Genomic DNA, 17,561 nt, shown 5'->3' with positions numbered 1-17,561 from the left:
GAGAGAGACATCAATGTGAGAGAGACACATTGACTGGCCACCACCCACATGACCCCAGCCGGGGCCAGGGACAAACCGCAACGGAGGTACATGCCCCTATTGGGACCCAGGCTGGGACTCTCCGGTCTGCAGGCCGGTGCTCTAACCTCTGAGCTAAACCAGCCAGGCCAACTACACAAATTCTTATAGTCCACAATGATCACTCAAATTTTGCTCTTTCTCTTTATGTGCCATATTAATGCATTTATATTGGGCTTATAGCCAGAAGTCTCTAATCTGTGTGAAAGAATAAAATGTCTGAATAAAAAGAGAGACAAGGGCAAAGTCAACACCCCCAATTTGGATATTGGTTTCCAATGGCTCTTTCTTTTCCACAGAAACAAGTGGGAAAATCATGTTGCTCAAAGTCACCTATGTTTTGAAACTTGATGAAATCAACTTAATAAGGAGTCATTCATAATGTGAAAATACAGATTTATAACTTAGTGGGGGCAAACAGTTAAATTGGTATTTGGGTCACATATACAAAAAATGTTAATTACTTTAATTTGTCTAACTGTAAACATTTTTAAATGGCTATTTGGTATTATATCGGTTTTGTATAAACAACCTTACACTTTGTACATAGGCTGGCAAACAGACTTCTAACAAAAAATAAACAGATGATGAACGTGTGGCCATCACGCTCGGCCAATGTGGCTCAGTGGTTGAGCGTTGATCCATGCACCAAGAGGTCAGGGAACGTTCCGGTCAGGGAACGTGCCCAGGTTGTAAGCCTGATCTCCAGTGGGGGGCATGCAGAAGGCAGCCAATTGATGTTCTCTCTCATCAATGTTTCTATCTCTCTCTCCCTCTATCTCTAAAATCAATAAAGAAAAAAATTTTTATAATTAAAAAATAAAAAGTGCGGCCATCACAATTGGCTTGGTAAACAGATTAATTTCACTTTGCTTTTACAACATGTATTGAGGCAACACTTGCAGGTAAAAGTTGAGTTCCCACTTTGTCATTTTTATTTGGGAGAGTGTGGCAAGAGGCGGCGATGGGGGCAAGAAGCAACATTTACTGAGTACCTACTATGCCCAGTGCCCTTTGTAGAGATCACATTGAATTCTACCCACATTGCTCTAAGGAAGGCCTTACTAATCCTGTAGACCATACATGGGAGGTTTGGAGATATTAACTAATTTCCCAAGCTTTCTTAGCCATTTAGGGTCAGGACTATAGTTGAGTCACAGTTTTTCTGACCTCTTCACACCTCACCATGCTCCTTTTCAAGCCCAAATGTAATAAACCAGTATACAGAAAGAAATTCTAGGTGCTTTGGATCAGACACTTAAGAAACCCTTACCTTCTTTTTGTATTATAAGTTCTCAAAATGTATGCAAATACATAATACAATACAGAACAAAAAGGCAAGCGCACATATTAAAAGGGAAACATCTGGATGTAAAACACAGGGTTGGTCTCTCTGTGATCACAGCTGCTCATGCACCAGAAAGCGCCAAGAATCACAGGTGGGATTCATGAACCTTGACTCTGACAGGTGACCTTAACTGTAACTGTTTATAAGAACTGTATGTATTTCTAAGTGTTCACTAATTTTTAAACTTCTTCATAGACTGTAAACATGTAAACATTAAACACGATAACTACCATACAGTCTCAAAAGTTTAATAAAGTATTATATTTGAGAATGCACACTTGTAAATATGTTTGCAGTGCAGTATCTGACTACATGACAAATGTCAATATTCTCTTACCAATGTTAAGTTCTGCCAGAGCAGCGTGGGTTAGGCCGAGGAAGCCAACAGAATGAAACCTACCTGAGGGGACCGCATGCATTCCACGAGAGTGGTCCATTTGACAAAGGATGGTCAAGATGAGAAACCTTCTGGAAATGTTTAATCTGTGGGGTTTTTTTGGTTTTTGTTTTTTTAAGAAACTCATCCGTTAAGTGTCCTAAGTGTTTTTATTCTTTAGCACCCTACACTTTCAGGTAGCACCCTCCATTCGAAGTAGTCAGTCCTGGGAAGAAAAGGGCGGATGTTAACAACAGCGTGGATGGCTGGGACAGGTTCCCATACTAAGCTTTGCCTCCCCCGTTCTCATCCAGATGCTACAAATGACTTTTGTTGTGTTCTTGTTCTAGATACTTCTGGACATGGTGTAAATATATCTGATATGTATCCACTCCCCAATACCTTACACTATGGAAACAGAACTTACAAAATCATTAGTGCAAACGTGACTTGGTATACAGCACTAAAAAGCTGCCTGATGCATGGAGCAGAGCTGGTCAGCATTGCAGATCAGTATCATCAGTCCTTCCTCACTGTTATCCTCAACCGGCTAGGACATGCCCACTGGATTGGGCTGTTCTCTGCAGATGTAGGTGTCTTAAGATCCCCTGGGCAATCCTCACCTCATTAAGTTTCACATCTACTTCTCAGTAATAGAACCACTGAAATTAGCGCAGAAAAAATTTCCCCAGAAATTATAGTAAAAGTAGCATTTATATTTTTGTCATGCTTTCTTTTTATATATTTTTTATTTAATTAATCTATTTTTGTTACAGATGTTTCTCCTTTTCCTCCAGATACCCTCCTCCTGTTCCCGCCCTCGCTCCCCAGCATTGCTCTCTGTGTCCATTGGTTATGCTTATATGCATAAGTTCTTTGGTTTATCTCTTCCCTCCCCTCCACCTCCTCCTCTGAAAGTTATCAGTCTGAACCCTACTTCTATGTCTCTGGGTCTATTTTGTTCATCATATTCCACAAATAAGTGAGATCATGTGATATTTGTCTTTCTCTGAGTGGCTTATTTTGCTTAGCATAATACTCTCCAGGTCCCTCCATGTCATCTCAAAGGATAAGAGATCTTTCTTTATTACAGCTGCATAGTATTCCACTGTGTATAGGTACCGCAGCTTTTTTATCCATTTATCTATTGATGGACACGTGGACTGTTTCCAGATCTTAGCAATTATAAGTAGCGCTGCTATGAACATAGGGGTACATATATTCTTTCTGATTGGTGTTTTAGGCTTCTTAGGGTATATTCCTAGAAGTGGGATCACTGGATCAAATGGCAGATCAATTTTTAATTTTTTGAGGAAACACCATATTGTTTTCCATAGTGGCTGCACCAGTCTGCATTCCCACCAGCAGTGTATTAGAGTCCCCTTTTCTCCACACCCTCGCCAGCACTTGTCGTTTGATGATTTGTTGATGGCAGCCATTCTGACAGGTGTGAGGTGATACCTCATTGTTGTTTTAATTTGCATCTCTCTGATGAGTAGTGATATTGAGCATTTGTTCATATGTCTCTTAGCCATTTGTATGTCCTGTTTGGAGAGTTTTCTATTCAGGTCCTCTGCCCATTTTTTAATTGGGTTTTTTGTCTTCCTTTTGTTGAGTTGTATGAGTACTCCATATATTTTGAAAATTAACCTCTTATCTGATGTATCATTAGCAAATATGTTCTCCCAGAGAGTGGGTTCCCCATTTTGATGCTTGTTTCTTTTGCTGTGCAGAAGCTTTTGAGTTTGACGTAGTCCCACGTATTAATTTTTTCCTTTGTTTCTGTTGCCTTAGGTGATGTATCAGTGAATATTCTGCTGCGTGTGATGTCTGAAATTTTGTTGCCTACATTTTCTTCTAGGATTTGTATGGATTCACGAGTCACATTTAAGTCTTTTATTCATTTTGAATTTATTCTTGTGTATGGTGTAAATTGGTGGTCTAGTTTATTTATTTATTTATTTATTTATTTATTTATTTATTTATTTTTTGCATGTAGCTGTCCAATTTTCCCAACACCATTTATTAAAGAGGCTGTCTTTATTCTACTGTATGCTCTTGCCACCTTTGTCAAATATTAATTGAGCATAATGTCTTGGGTCAATCTCTGAGTTCTCTGTTCTGTTCCATTGATCTATATGCCTGTTCTTGTGCCAGTACCAGGCTGTTTTGATGACAGTGGCTTTGTAGTATAACCTGATATCTGGTATTGTGATCCCACCTACTTTGTCTTTCTTTTTCAAAATTGCTGTGGCTATTTGTGGTCTTTTTTGGTTCCATATAAACCTTTGGAGTATTTGCTGTACTTCTGCGAAATATGTCTTTGGTATTTTGATGGTGATTGCATTGAATCTATAGATTGCTTTGGGTAGTATGGACATTTTAATGATGTTATTCTTCCAATCTATCAACAAGGTATATGCTTCCACTTTTTTATATCTTCCTCTATTTCTTTTTTCAATGACCTATAGTTTTCTGCAAACAGGTCCTTTATTTCTTTGGTTAAGTTTATTCCCAGGTATCTTAATTTTTTTTGTTGCAATGGTAAATGGGGTTGTTTTATTTAGTTTCTCCCTGTGTTCATTTTTAGTATATAAAAATGCCAATAATTTCTGCACGTTGGTTTTGTATCCTGCTACTTTGCCAAATTTATTTATTAAATGTAGCAGTTTGGGATGGAGTCTTTAGGGTTTTCTATGTACAATATCTTGTCATCTGTGAATAATGACAGTTTCACTTCCTCCTTTCCAATTTGGATCCCTTTTAATTTTTTCTTCTTGTCTAATTGCTGTGGCTAAGACTTCCAGTACTATGTTAAATAAGAGTGTGAAATGGACATCCCTGTCTTGCTCCTGGTTTCAAGGGAAATGCTTTTAGTTTTTGCCCAGTGAGTATGATATTGGCTGTAGATTTGTCATAAATGGCCATTATTATGTTGAGATATGGGCCTTCTATTTCCACTTTGCTGAGAGTTTTTATCAAAAATGGATGCTGGATTTTGTCGAATGCTTTTTCTGCATCTGTTGATATGATCATATGATATTTATCTTTTATTTTTTTTATGTGGTGTATCACACTTATCGATTTACAAATATTGTACCAGTCTTGCATTCCTAGAATAAATCCCACTTGATTGTGGTGTATAATTTTTTAATATATTGCTGGATTCGATTTGCTAAGATTTTGTTAAGAAGTAAATGTAGCATTTAAATAATCGGTTTATACAATAACTACTGACCAACCTTATGAGCAGCATATGACCACAAAGTGGGTGTACACCTTTTTAGAGTAAAGACCCACCTGCTTAATTTCTGAAAATAAATGTCCTTCAAAGGTTTTATGAAAATTTCTGAGAAATTTCAGAATGCTTCCTCATGTATGTACTGGAACACATGCTAAACTCAAGCACCCGCATTTCAGTAATTTGTGGCTTTTAAAAAATCCCCAAGAAAAATGAATCATGCTTCCTGCCTAGAAATTTGCTTATTAATTATGTCAGTACCCCTTGACATTTACATGTTGGGATGTTGTTTGGAGAGTGAGATTTTTTTTTTCTGTAGTTTTCTTTCTCTCTTTAATAAAAATATTTTATACTCAAGTTAGTGAAAAGTAAATCTATTCTACACTGACCTCTAGTGCTGCTCCCCAATGTTAATCACTGTTAATGGTTTTTTGTGTGTCATTTAGAAATGTTATATATAGACACAGATATATAAATGTAATGGATGAATATGTGTATGGTTTTTTTAAATACAAATGAGAACTTACTAGATATGCTGTCTTTAAACTTGTTTTTTTTATTTAATATACCTTGTGTGGCTTTCAATGTCACACCTAAAAATCTAACATGCAAGGATATACCACGATTTGTTAAACAATTATCTTCTGAATGGACATTTGAGTTCTTCCCAGTTTTCACATTTATAAACAATGCACTAGTACCTTTGTGCAAGTAGGAAGAGTTCCCGGAAGTGAAGTTGCTAAGTACATTTTACATTTTAACAAGTAGTTCCATATTATCCTCCAAAAGTTTGCACCAGTCCACATGCCAACAACAGTGTGTGATAACATCTAGTTTTCCCACATCCTTGCCAGCACTGGGTATGTCAAAATTTTAATCCTTGCTGGTCTGATAGGAGCAAGGATAGTATTTTGTGGTTGTTTATTGTGTTTATTGTACTACAGAATGTTTTAACTTATGTAGTCGATTTTTGCTTTATGGTCTCTGAAGTTTTGTCAAACGTGGAAAGATCTTCCCCACACTAAGAGTATAAAATATTTAGCCAAGTTTTCTATAGCACTTTGATATGTTCAATTTTATGTTTGAATCTTTGATCAATCTGAAATTTATTTTGGTGTAAAGAATAAGGTATGGATCCAACTTCACTCTGATTGCTTGCTTGGTGGCAAGGAGCCAAGGACTCCCCCAACCAAAACAAGAAATCTCTTGTGGCAGATGTTTCGTCAGGCCGGATTCACAAGCTGTCCTAGAACCCTGAAACAGAAATCTAAGATGTGGGAATACAGCTCTGCGTGTGGCGTGAGGGATGCTCAGACAGCACTGGGGATGCCACCAGCAGTCTTGGCGAGGAAATGATGGCTCTGTTTCCCTCCACAGAATGGTCTCAATTTTGATTGGTCAGATGACACCAAATCCTCCTTCACTTTCTGGAAAGATGATGAACCATCTTTGCTGGGTGACTGTGTTTTTGCTGACACCAACGGGCGCTGGAGTAGCACAGCCTGCGAGACATATCTGCAAGGAGCCATTTGTCATGTAGCTACCGGTAGGTTCTATTCAACTCAAAAAATATATCCTGTGCACCTACTGTATGCAAGGCACTGTGCTAAGCAGGAGCTATTAGGAAGAGTAGTAAGGAGTATCCGCCCTCAAGAAGCCTCTGGTCTGGTAGGTGACGTACAGACAAATAACTATTATACAAGGCAGGGCTATCAAATAATATGAAAGGTAGCAAGCGTTGTGGGTGTTAGCAAGGAAAAGAACATATCATATTCACTTGGAAAATATAGAGAGACTTCTTGAAGGACTTCACTGTGGAGATTGTCCTTGAAGAATGAGTGGGATGTGAACGGGGCAATAATGGGATACAGACAGGCATTCTGAGCGGAAGTTGGGCAAAGATATGGAAGGAAGAAAGGCTGGGCCCGTGTAATGCAAAGCTGGTGATGAGATTTTCCTGCGTTGCAGGTATGGTTAAGGGAGAGGTAGGAAATTCGGCTAGAAATGTGGGTTAGGAACATGGACAACCTTGAATGTCAGACTGAGGATCTACATTTAAGTCAAGGACAGATAGGATACTAGAATCATAATAACAATACTGGTAATAATATTTATACCTATAATATTTAACATTTAAATGTTAAAATGATGATAACATCTCATTACACTTAAAATTCACCTAGTTAGGCCAGGTGAACTTTATTTTGAAGATTGAAATAAATTCAGAGCATTAAATAGCTTCTTGAAGATCTCATAGGTGTCCATCCACAGCCCCAGGAGCAGAAGCCAATTCTCCCTGCTTTCTGATGTTTGCCCCATTCCTTCATCACCGCGGTGTACATCGAGTGCCTTAACACTAGTTGGTCTCTTTTTGAATCTCATTTAGTAAAAGTGCATTTGTTCTTTACATTCTGGATACTCTAAGTCAAATTGCCTGCACATTATGTAACTGCAGATCAAAATAATTCAGGATAAAAATGTAAATAATAGCCATATATATTGGAAAAGCCAATTCTGCGTCTAAAACACCATCCAAGTTCGCCTTCTCCTTCAATAACACTGAGTTTATTGAGTGCTTAGGGAGCATCAGGCACTAGCTCACTTCAACTTTTCTGGTTGTAAGAAAGATGCTATTGTTAGCTCTCTTGTGTAGATAAAGAAACCAAAGTATAAGGTTAGGTATCATGCCCACAGCCACACAACTAGGGTTTCAGCCCAGATGTGTCTGATTCTCATGCTTGCCATCTGAAACAAAGTCCACCCCAAATCTCCCTGTGTTGTGTTACGTTGTGTTATGTTGTGTTATGTTATGTTATGTTAACATTATGTTATATGATATGATATTGAATACATTATTTTCTTTAATATGTTGATTAGCAGGTGAGGATTTGCTAAATCTGTAAAATTCAGCACTGCATGTAACACATTTTGTACATTTGGAATCACCCTTTGCCAGCTTCATCCAGCAGCCAGTATTTCTATGAATCTTATCCTTCAATATGATACTAATTGTAAACACAAGAGTCAGCCACCTCACCCAGGCAGCAACCAAACTAAGCTTACGAAGCTATGCATTAATATATCCTGTTATGTGTAGGTAAAGATTATTTCTGCCAGAAATGCTATAAACCAGTCCTAGTTTTGTAATAATTTATATTAAGCTCACTCTTCAGAGTATTGCCATGAAAATCTCATTACGTATATTTATCTTGATCTTTCATAGAATGTAATGCAATGTTCATCTCAACTCAGTCACCACACTGAAATCATAACTGATTTTTGTTTATAGAAACAAGACCATTTGGACACCCAGAGCTGTGCTCTGAAACATCTATTCCCTGGAGAAAATTCAAAAGTAATTGCTACAGTTTTTCTACAGTCTTAGACAGTGTGAGTTTTGAGGCTGCTCATGAATTTTGCAAAGAGAAAGGTAATTCTTTTGGGATGGTAAAATGCTTTCAATGTGGTCCTTCTTTTTTTAAATTTATTTTTATTGTTGAGAGTATCACAGATGTCCCTCATTTCCCTCCTTTGTCCCTCTCCACCCAGCTCCCGCCCCACCCCAGGTCTTCACCACAATGTTTTCTGTGTCCATGGGCAATGTCAGTGTGCTCCTTCTTGATATTTCAGTAAACAATCTAATTTTTTATCTGATTATTGAGTGATTTAAGCAGCAATTTTAAAAAGTGAAAAGATAAACACTATTGAATTTGCATATTTGGGGGATGGCTAATATATGAAACTAAATGCCCAATATAAAATTTTAAACTTAAGATGATGTCTCAGAATACTGTACGTTTCCCAAAAATATGTTCCTTTGAATGCATTTGAATTCTAAATTTCTAAGGTTTCCTAAAAGTAGTATTCTATGCTTTCTGAGATACAAGCTTATATCTCAATAAATGTGGTTTTGCTTTAACATTTTTTTTTCTTTATTGATTTTGGAGAGAGAGGAAGAGAGAAGGAGAGAGAGATAGAAACATCAGAGAGAGAGAACATCAATTGGCCGCCTCCTGCAAGCCCTCCACTGGGGACCGGGCCCACAACCTGGGCATGTGCCCTGACCGGGAATCGAACCAGCGACCTCTTGGTGCATGGGTCAGTGCTCAACCACTGAGCCACACTGGCCAGGCTGCTTTAACATTTTTAATAAAAAATGACATACAATGGAAATTTTCACTTTTCAAAGCTTTACAAATTATGGCATGGGAGACATTTTTCAAATTGTATTTATATGTTCATTTGCTGTTTGTCTCTTTTATAGGATCTAATCTTTTAACAATCAAAGATGAGGCTGAAAATTTATTTCTCCTAGAAGAGCTTTTTGGTTTTGCTTCTTCTGTCCAGATGCTTTGGTTGAATGCTCAGTTTGATGGTGACAGTAAGTGACGTGTGGAGAAAAGAGGAGAGGCCATAAATAAACACACGGTGGTCGGGGTTGGGGAAAATGGTCTCCACAAACCAGAAAACTCTCCTTGGAGACACCTGCTGTAAAAAAATAGCACAAGTCGTAAAGCCATTTATTTGCTAACCCTTTTTTCTATACCCTCCTTTCCTGTGAAATAATCCCAGAATACCCAAAATGAAAACAAGCAAACAAGGGTATCCATGTGAAGATATTTGACTGGAACTCTATGTTCACAGACTTAGTCATAGACATTAAAACCATATCCACTTGAAAATACTCCAGGTTCCTAAATGTTAAAAGGCACAACAGAGTTATGGAAATGTTTCAGGAACGAATTATGCTATTAGAATTATTTGCTACTCATAAAGACCAGAGTTTGTATTCCAATGAGAGCATGGTATTCTATCCTTTGTTTAAATGTTGGTTATTGAAAATGCTTGTGAAGAAAATTACTTAAATTGGTATGGACATCGTGTCACAGTGGTGTGCCGACGCAGAGCGTGGGTCTACCCTGGAGGAGGACTGTTTCAATCACTGATGTTGTTCAGAATTTCTAGCGCATGGTGATAAAAAGCCGACTGACTTTTAGTTAGTTTTATTGTTGGTTTTAAGTCCTTTTCAGACCATGCACCCCTTTATTGCTTACACATGGATGGCCTCTCCCACGGCCCCCACCCTTTGGGACACCACTGGCTTGCTATTTAAAGGAACACACTGTAAAATTCCTTTAGAAAGTGAGCCATTTTGTAATGATATAGATGTTAGGACCTCAAAGGATTTTTTTTTCTGTGTTGATGAGTTTAGTTTATTAAATGATTTCTTTTTTAAAAATTTATTTATTTTTGTTACAGATGTTTCCCTCTCCCCCAGGCCCCATCCGCCCTATCCCCCCAAGCATTGCTGTCTATGCCCATTGGTTGCACATACATGCATATAAGTTCTGTGGTTTATCTCATCCCAACGCCTGCCCCCTCTTCTAAAGTTTGTCAGTCTGAACCGTACTAAATGATTTCTTTAAATTGCCTATAATGATAAGAAATATTTCAAAATTAAAACTTACATTAACAAACATGATATCTTAAGTGAACTAAATTAAAATAGAGTTGTTCACAAGGCAACTTTACTAATACCTACCTTGTGATGTTGAGTTCATAACTGTGCTTATTGAGTTAAAAGCATCAGATAAGGACAGAGTCTCATTAAATTTAGGGGCTGCTCTTTATGGTTCATTCCAGTCTTAGTATGTTTGATAACCATGCACATAACTTATAAGTCGGCAATTTTTCTGCAGATAAAACCATGAAGTGGTTTGATGGGACTCCCACAGACCAGTCCAACTGGGGCATTCGGAAGCCAGAAATGGATCACATCCAACCCCCTCCGTGTGTCGCTCTGAGGATCCCTGAAGGAGTGTGGCAGTTATCTCCGTGTCAAGAAAAAAAAGGATTTATATGTAAAATGGAGGCAGGTGGGTCATTTCAGAGGGTGATCCTTTATTTTGATTCCATTCTGACTAACACTGACCCACTTCTTTAGCATTGAAAGCTTTTAAAATCCAAGTATTCAGGGAGTACTCAGAGTCAGTTAACTTTCTCACCTCGTTCTACCTCAGACAAGTCATAGAACGTTTCAGCTCCTTCTTTTTCTGATTTGAGGGGAAAATCATGAAAAATCAACTCAAAGACTATGACTTTCTTGTGTCACCCTCACTGTAAACCTAATGGGTAAAAAAAAAAAAAACAGTTTACCTCGAGCAAAGAAAGCTAGAAATGTCCAGTGACAACCCTCATTCTGGCAACTGCAACTCTGAAGTTTAAAGTTCATCTTTGGGCCCAAGAAATATAACCTAGGCTTTAGGTGCCCTTATGGGTAAGTACATGTGATTTTAACTTTATGTTGACCTGCATATTTAGTTTGTAGTGATAAAAATAATCTTAGAAATCTAAGCCAGAAAGTTCTAGTTTGTTGCCAACGGTAGTAGAGATTTCAAAGATGGGGCATTAATAAGGATCATTAACAGCGGGAAGGTGTGTATAATAACCACGACAGTTTCTAGGTGCCAGTATTACAAACATGGAGGAGTCATTGTGGCCTGGGCAGCGGGAGAGGACTTCACAGAGATGAGGCCTTAGAATCCCAAAAGAAGAGAATAGAGGAGGGAAGACATATTTGGACAAATGACTAAAGGCAGCTATGGAGAATGAGCTTAGATGGGAGTGAAGGGCCCACGTTAGTAGAGATGGGAATAAAACTTGGCAGGAATGTAAGATCCAAGAAGAGCTGAACTTTGTGGTGAAGGAGACAGGGACCCCCTTGTGCTCTGAGGACACCTGCAGTGGAGCCACATTCATCCAGATGTAAAGAGAGGCCGCTGCAATTTGAGGGATGGAACTAGGGACAAAAAAAGGGTGGTGGTAGGGATGATCAGAGGCCTTGGTGACCGGTGGCATACTGGGCATGTGTGCAAGGGAAAACTGGTAGGCATGGGCACTGATGTTTGAAACCCAAATAGTGTATCAACTTCGTGTGATAAATAACACGTCCAAGTTATCCGTAGCATTTACATATCAAGAACAAATCAGAAACACTTCCTGTCTGTACAGGACTTTAAAACTTCCTACAATTCATAGCATGCCTCTTTCGTCCTTCACAGCAACTTTCCCAGGCAGAGGAGTAGATTGAATATTCCCATTTTTTTTAATCCTCACCTGAGGACATTTTTCATTTTTTGTTCAGGTTGAGTGAGAGGGAGAGAGAGAAACATTGACATGAAAGGGACACATCGAGTGGCTGCCACCCACACAACCAACCAGGGCCGGGGACAAACTGCAACCGCAGTACGTGCCCTTAGCGGGAACCGAACCCGAGTCTCTCTAGACCGCAGGCCAACGCTCCAACCGCTGAGCAAAACCGGCCAGGGCAAGAATATTCCCATTTTACAGATGAAAAAAGTGCTTGTCCAAACCAAAGCTACATCAAGGATTATACTCCAAATTTTCTGACCACACACTCCTACACCTCCTCACTGCCTCCATCCTGAAAATACTCTTTCTTTTAACAGCCTTTCTCAAAGTATTTTCACACACACACACTTATTTCAACTGTATTATGCAATGTTATTTTTAAATTGCAAAAACAAGCCCTGGCCGGTTTGGTTCAGCGGTTACAGCGTCAGCCTGCGGTCCTGAGAGACCCGGGTTCGGTTCCCGCTAAGGGCATGTACAGTGATACCTCGGTTCTCGAACGCCTCGGTTTTCGACCAAATGGAGATTCGAGAAACTTTTGTATCGGAATCCGAACAAATATTTGGAACTCGAACTTCCGAGATGAGCCGAATGGCGTTCATTCGGCCCAGCGCGCCTTGCTTGCGTCATCAGTGTGAGTGCAGAGAGAGAGTCACGCTTTGTGGAGTCACGCTTTCCTATTGGTTTCATTGCTTCGGTTCTCGAACAATTCGGTTCTCGACCGTCCTCCTGGAACGAATTATGTTCGAGAACCGAGGTATCACTGGTTCCAGTTTGTCCCCGTCCCTGGTCGGTTGTGTGGGTGGCAGCCACTCGATGTGTCCCTTTCACATCGATGTTTCTCTCTCTCTCTCTCTCTCTGTTCCTCTCTCTCTCTCCCACTCTACCTGAGCAAAAAATGGAAAAATGTCCTCTGGTGAGGATAAAAAAAATAATAATAATAAAAATAAAATAAATTGCAAAAACAAGGTTTGTTTGTTTTTTCTTGTTTTTTTTTTTTTTATCTTTATTGATTTTAGAGAGAGAAGAAGGGAGAGAGATAGAAACATCAATGAGAAAGAACATCGACTGGCCGCCTCCTGCATGCCCGTCACTGGGTATTTGGCCCACAATCTGGGCATGTGCCCTGACCAAGAATTGAACCAGCGACCTCTTGGTGCAGGGGTTGATGCTCAACCACTGAGCCACACCAGCTGGGCGCAAAAACAAGGTTTTTTGTAAATGTGATTTTGCTATTGGTAATAACATTGATGTTTCTTTTAAGTCTGTAAGAGTGAAAAGGCATAAGTAGTGTACCAAGGCACTTCCTCCACTCACAAATCCTTTACTAATCTTTTTCTGGATCATTCTCGACCTCTTTCTCTAGATTTCAAAAATAGCAGAGTTCAAACTCTGAGACAGAGTCTACTTGAAAGAGATACATTTTCACAGTAGAAAACCCTCAAACAGGAGCCCTTTAACTTTTTGAATGGAGGTGCTATTACTCATTTCTCAAGATCCTGAAATCACAAATACAAGATGTTGAGGGAGCGAGAGAGAGAGAAACATCGACATGAAAGGGACACATCGAGTGGCTGCTACCCACACGACCAGGGCCAGGGATGACCCACAACCGAGGTACATGCCCTTGACCGGAATCGAACCCGAGACTCATTGGTCTGTAGGCCAACGCTCTAATCGCTGAGCCAAACCAGCCAGGGCGAGATGTTGGTTTTTAAAGCCTTGCATAAAGGCACGGAGGTTTTCATCCCTGGACAAACTCTGTAGCAGATCGCAACAAAACTGAGTTCCCTGCAGGCACGGACTATATTTCACTCACGTTTTTATTGCAGCACAGTACTGAGACCAGATGGGAATTCTTTGGTTACAAAAGACCGTGTATGTGTTTGCAAGCACTAATAATAATTACTGCAACCCAGGGGTCAGCAAACTTGTCCTGTCAAGGGCCAGAGAGAACTATTTTAGGCTCTGGGGTCCATGTGCTCCCTGTCATACCGCCGCTGTAGCATGAAAGCAGCCAAACACAGAGCAGAAATGAACAAGCGTGGCTGAGTCCCAATGAGACATTATTTATAAAGCAGAAGCCCACATTTAACCCGTGGACCACAGTCGGCCAAGCCCTGCTATAAGTAATAACGTCATTTTGCTGAAGTAAAAGAAAAACTCCATCTCATTTTTTTTCTTTTTATTTGACTTTAGATATTCACGTGGTGAAAGAACATCTAGGAAAAGGTATGTGTGGAACAGTAGAGAACATTTTGATGTTTCTTAGAAAGGACCAGACAGAAAGTCACTCCGCGACGGTGCCGATGGCCCTTCTCTGGCTGAGACTTTCCCCTTCCTCCTTCCAGGACCAAGTCACGGCGCCGTCCCACTCGCAGTGGTGCTGACACTGACAGCCGCTCTGGCCCTGTCCGCGCTTTCCTGCTGCATACACAAGCACAGGGCGCGTGTCGTCAGGAGGCTTGTCCAGTTTGGGAACCCTTACTACCCTACAGCCAACTTCAGCACGGTACATTTGGAAGAAAATATTCTCATTTCCGATCTTGAGAAGATTGACCAACAGTAATGAAGTCAGAGAACGGCGCAGCCATGAGGACCCGTAAAGAAGACTTCAAGGGAAGCCTCCTCTGTGGTTTCCTTTACAGACCAGATGCCATTATAATGTGAACTGTGTCCCTACTTCAATCCTGAAGTGATCCATGGTTTTGAATTGTAACTAAGTTAGATGGGTGTTGATTTATTCATTTCCCCAACTGTGATCTATTCTTAAAAAGGGGAAATTACGTAATGCTGAAAACAAGAACTATTAAAAGAAACTCCCTATTGAAAACTCTTAAACCAATGTGAATAATCGTTTGTGCATGGCTATGTTTCTACCAAAAATATGGGGGGAGGGATTTTAAATCTAAACTATTTAGACATAATCGACACTCATTCTATTAAATGAGAGGAAATACAAAAAATGTTAAAACCCTACACTTAAATATGACAGGAAAAGGAAAAAGATGCTGAGCAGTTTCTTGCTTGTTTTTAATGCAATCTTTTAAATTCAATCAGTTCTAACAGCTGGGTTTGGAAAACACTGTTTTCTGAGCTTAAAGGTCACCAGTTCTAGGCTGTAAAATAATATTTAGGGTGACTTATGTTTATTAGTTCTGACTTCTCAAACTAAAGGAGAAGAAAAAGCGGTTTTCTTTAAACAGTAACATCTTGGTTAGCAGCATGCTTTCACAAGCACCACACTGAGTGGCCCGGACATTCAATTCCTAAGTAATGACTAAGTGAGATAGTTAAAAATATCTTAGAGATAAGCTTAAAGGAATTTACTGAAATCTTAATACTGCTAAAACTCATGGGTTTTATTAAAAACTAAAGGTATAAAATAATATATAACACTCCTAACAAACAAAAAATATAAAATGTAACTTGAATTTAAGGGGGAAAAATTGAAGATCTGAATGACAGTCCCATTAGAACCAGACTCGAGAATATGTTGAGAAGTACTAAATAAATTACTCTTCAGTAGTGATCTAGACACCTTGCTATATAAATGAGTTTGTTTGGAGTGTTCTGTTTCGTCAACTACGGTTCTGGGGCACCATCTCCATTTGGGCTGGACTAGAAAGTGCAATTGGTATATGATTACAAGCATGATACTGTCCATAAATTTAAAGTCACAGATTTTATCTTCCTTCATTAATTTCTCATAAAGAAAAATGACCTCATCGTCGATATTTAAAGGTTTACTCATTACATAAATGTTTATTGAGTGCCATTCTAGAAACCGAAGGTGCTGAGGTGAGCAAGTCAATGAGATCTTTGTTTTCAGGGCACTTCTAATGAAGGAAAACTGACAGTAAACCAGCAAACGAATGCAGGGGCAGAAAATGTCAGGTGGTTATGAAAGTTAAGTGAGATCCTGTGATAGAGAAAACTGGAGGCAGTGCCGGACCTCCCCGGAGCGTGAATTTTAGTTGTTACAACCAGCTGCCTCAAAACCAGTGGCCGCTAGTCCCAAGGGGGACTCCAGGGAAGGGCTGAACACATTTCTAAGTAGAAAACACCATGTGAAGAGCATGGCCCAGAAGGAAGTCCCCACAGCCGGAAACAGTTAATGCAGCTCTTTGCTACAGCTGTGGGTGTAGTTTACACACGGGAACAGTTGGCTTCCTAATTTGTTTTAAGTTTGGGGACTTTATTTTTTAAAAGATATTTTATTATGTGACAGTTGTATATTTATGACTCAAAAGAATGATTGGCTTGAACTAACCAGATGGTATAAAAGCCCAATTTCACAATCTGTCAAGTGAAATTAAAGTTCTATTCTTTTCAGTGGACTTGGTAAAAAAAAAAAAAAATTGCTCACCAATTATCCTTCCAGCCAAGGTATGTTGAAGTGGAACAGTCATTTTCATAACAATTTGACAAAGCATGTCATTCATAAAGTGATTGTGCAGAAAGAAACCACTGCTTGTCAATGCTCTGTACTTGGGTGTTTAGTATTGAACCACATATCCAGAGACTCTGTCCCCACGAATAGATCATACACTCCTTCACATTATTGAAAGTTCAGAAATAGAAAGTACTGAAATAGTCTGTTTTATTTATATATGTGCACTTTTAAAAACTTTTTTCCATATCTATTTTTATTCTGAACTTGAGTTCATAGCTACAGCATGAAAAGGAAAAAAGTAGAGGCTCACAAACTCATGCATAACTAATGTGTCTCCTTCCAAAAAAAAAAAAAAAATCAATTATTTTCTATGACTCTGGGTAATGGAAAATCTTGGCTTTTCCATTAAATCCAATGGCTCTTCCAGTTCCAACAGTCTTCCTGCAGTTTAAATGTTTCTTCTGTTGAAAAGTCCACTCCCTATTAAGGGTGGATTAGGTGAACTCTTTAGATAAGCATTCAGTCTTCTGTAGTTTCCCTTCCCTCCTCAAAATGCTGGTAGAATATATGAGAACTTGTTATGCCCTTGTGGGGGCGGGGGGTGGAGAAGACGGTAACTGACTGAATGTGTGTCCGCTGGTGTCCACTGAGGGTAGTTGTCTGGCCCCACTCCTGGGAATCCTGCTGTTATCTGCTACGAAGTCTGTAGCTGGTGCGACCTGTAGTCTACTCTCTTTGGCTAGGCCGCCATCCATCCTTCCTCTCCCTGGAACCACCGAATCCCTGGAGAACTGGCTGTGACTCCCATTCAGTTCCCTACCTGGACATTGCAGTTCTTGGCTACAAGGCTACTTCACCCCTGCAAGTAGTGAGACCCTATCCAGCACCATCCTCTACTCTGTTGGTCAGGGGAGGTTACCTGCCGTAGTAAACAATCCCAAAATCTTGGTGATTAAACACAGCAAAAGTT

General features: G+C 39.5%; 1 protein-coding gene across 1 annotated transcript in view; it reads left to right on the top strand.

The window, feature by feature from the left end:
• The window catches only part of PLA2R1 (phospholipase A2 receptor 1), a 113,511-nt gene extending 98,475 nt beyond the window's left edge, over window positions 1–15,036 (top strand). Inside the window, exons 24-30 of the mRNA XM_036254539.1 lie at window positions 2,153–2,391; window positions 6,421–6,589; window positions 8,333–8,473; window positions 9,308–9,424; window positions 10,743–10,919; window positions 14,395–14,427; window positions 14,547–15,036. Coding sequence (XP_036110432.1) covers window positions 2,153–2,391; window positions 6,421–6,589; window positions 8,333–8,473; window positions 9,308–9,424; window positions 10,743–10,919; window positions 14,395–14,427; window positions 14,547–14,764 — 1,094 coding nt within the window. The 3' untranslated portion in view covers window positions 14,765–15,036. The remainder of the gene's footprint in view (window positions 1–2,152; window positions 2,392–6,420; window positions 6,590–8,332; window positions 8,474–9,307; window positions 9,425–10,742; window positions 10,920–14,394; window positions 14,428–14,546) is intronic.
• Window positions 15,037–17,561: the final 2,525 nt, after the last annotated feature.

The sequence above is a fragment of the Molossus molossus genome, unplaced genomic scaffold (assembly GCF_014108415.1).
Source record: "Molossus molossus isolate mMolMol1 unplaced genomic scaffold, mMolMol1.p scaffold_m16_p_11, whole genome shotgun sequence".
Lineage (NCBI taxonomy): Eukaryota > Metazoa > Chordata > Mammalia > Chiroptera > Molossidae > Molossus > Molossus molossus.
This window is presented reverse-complemented; position numbering and strand designations above follow the sequence as displayed.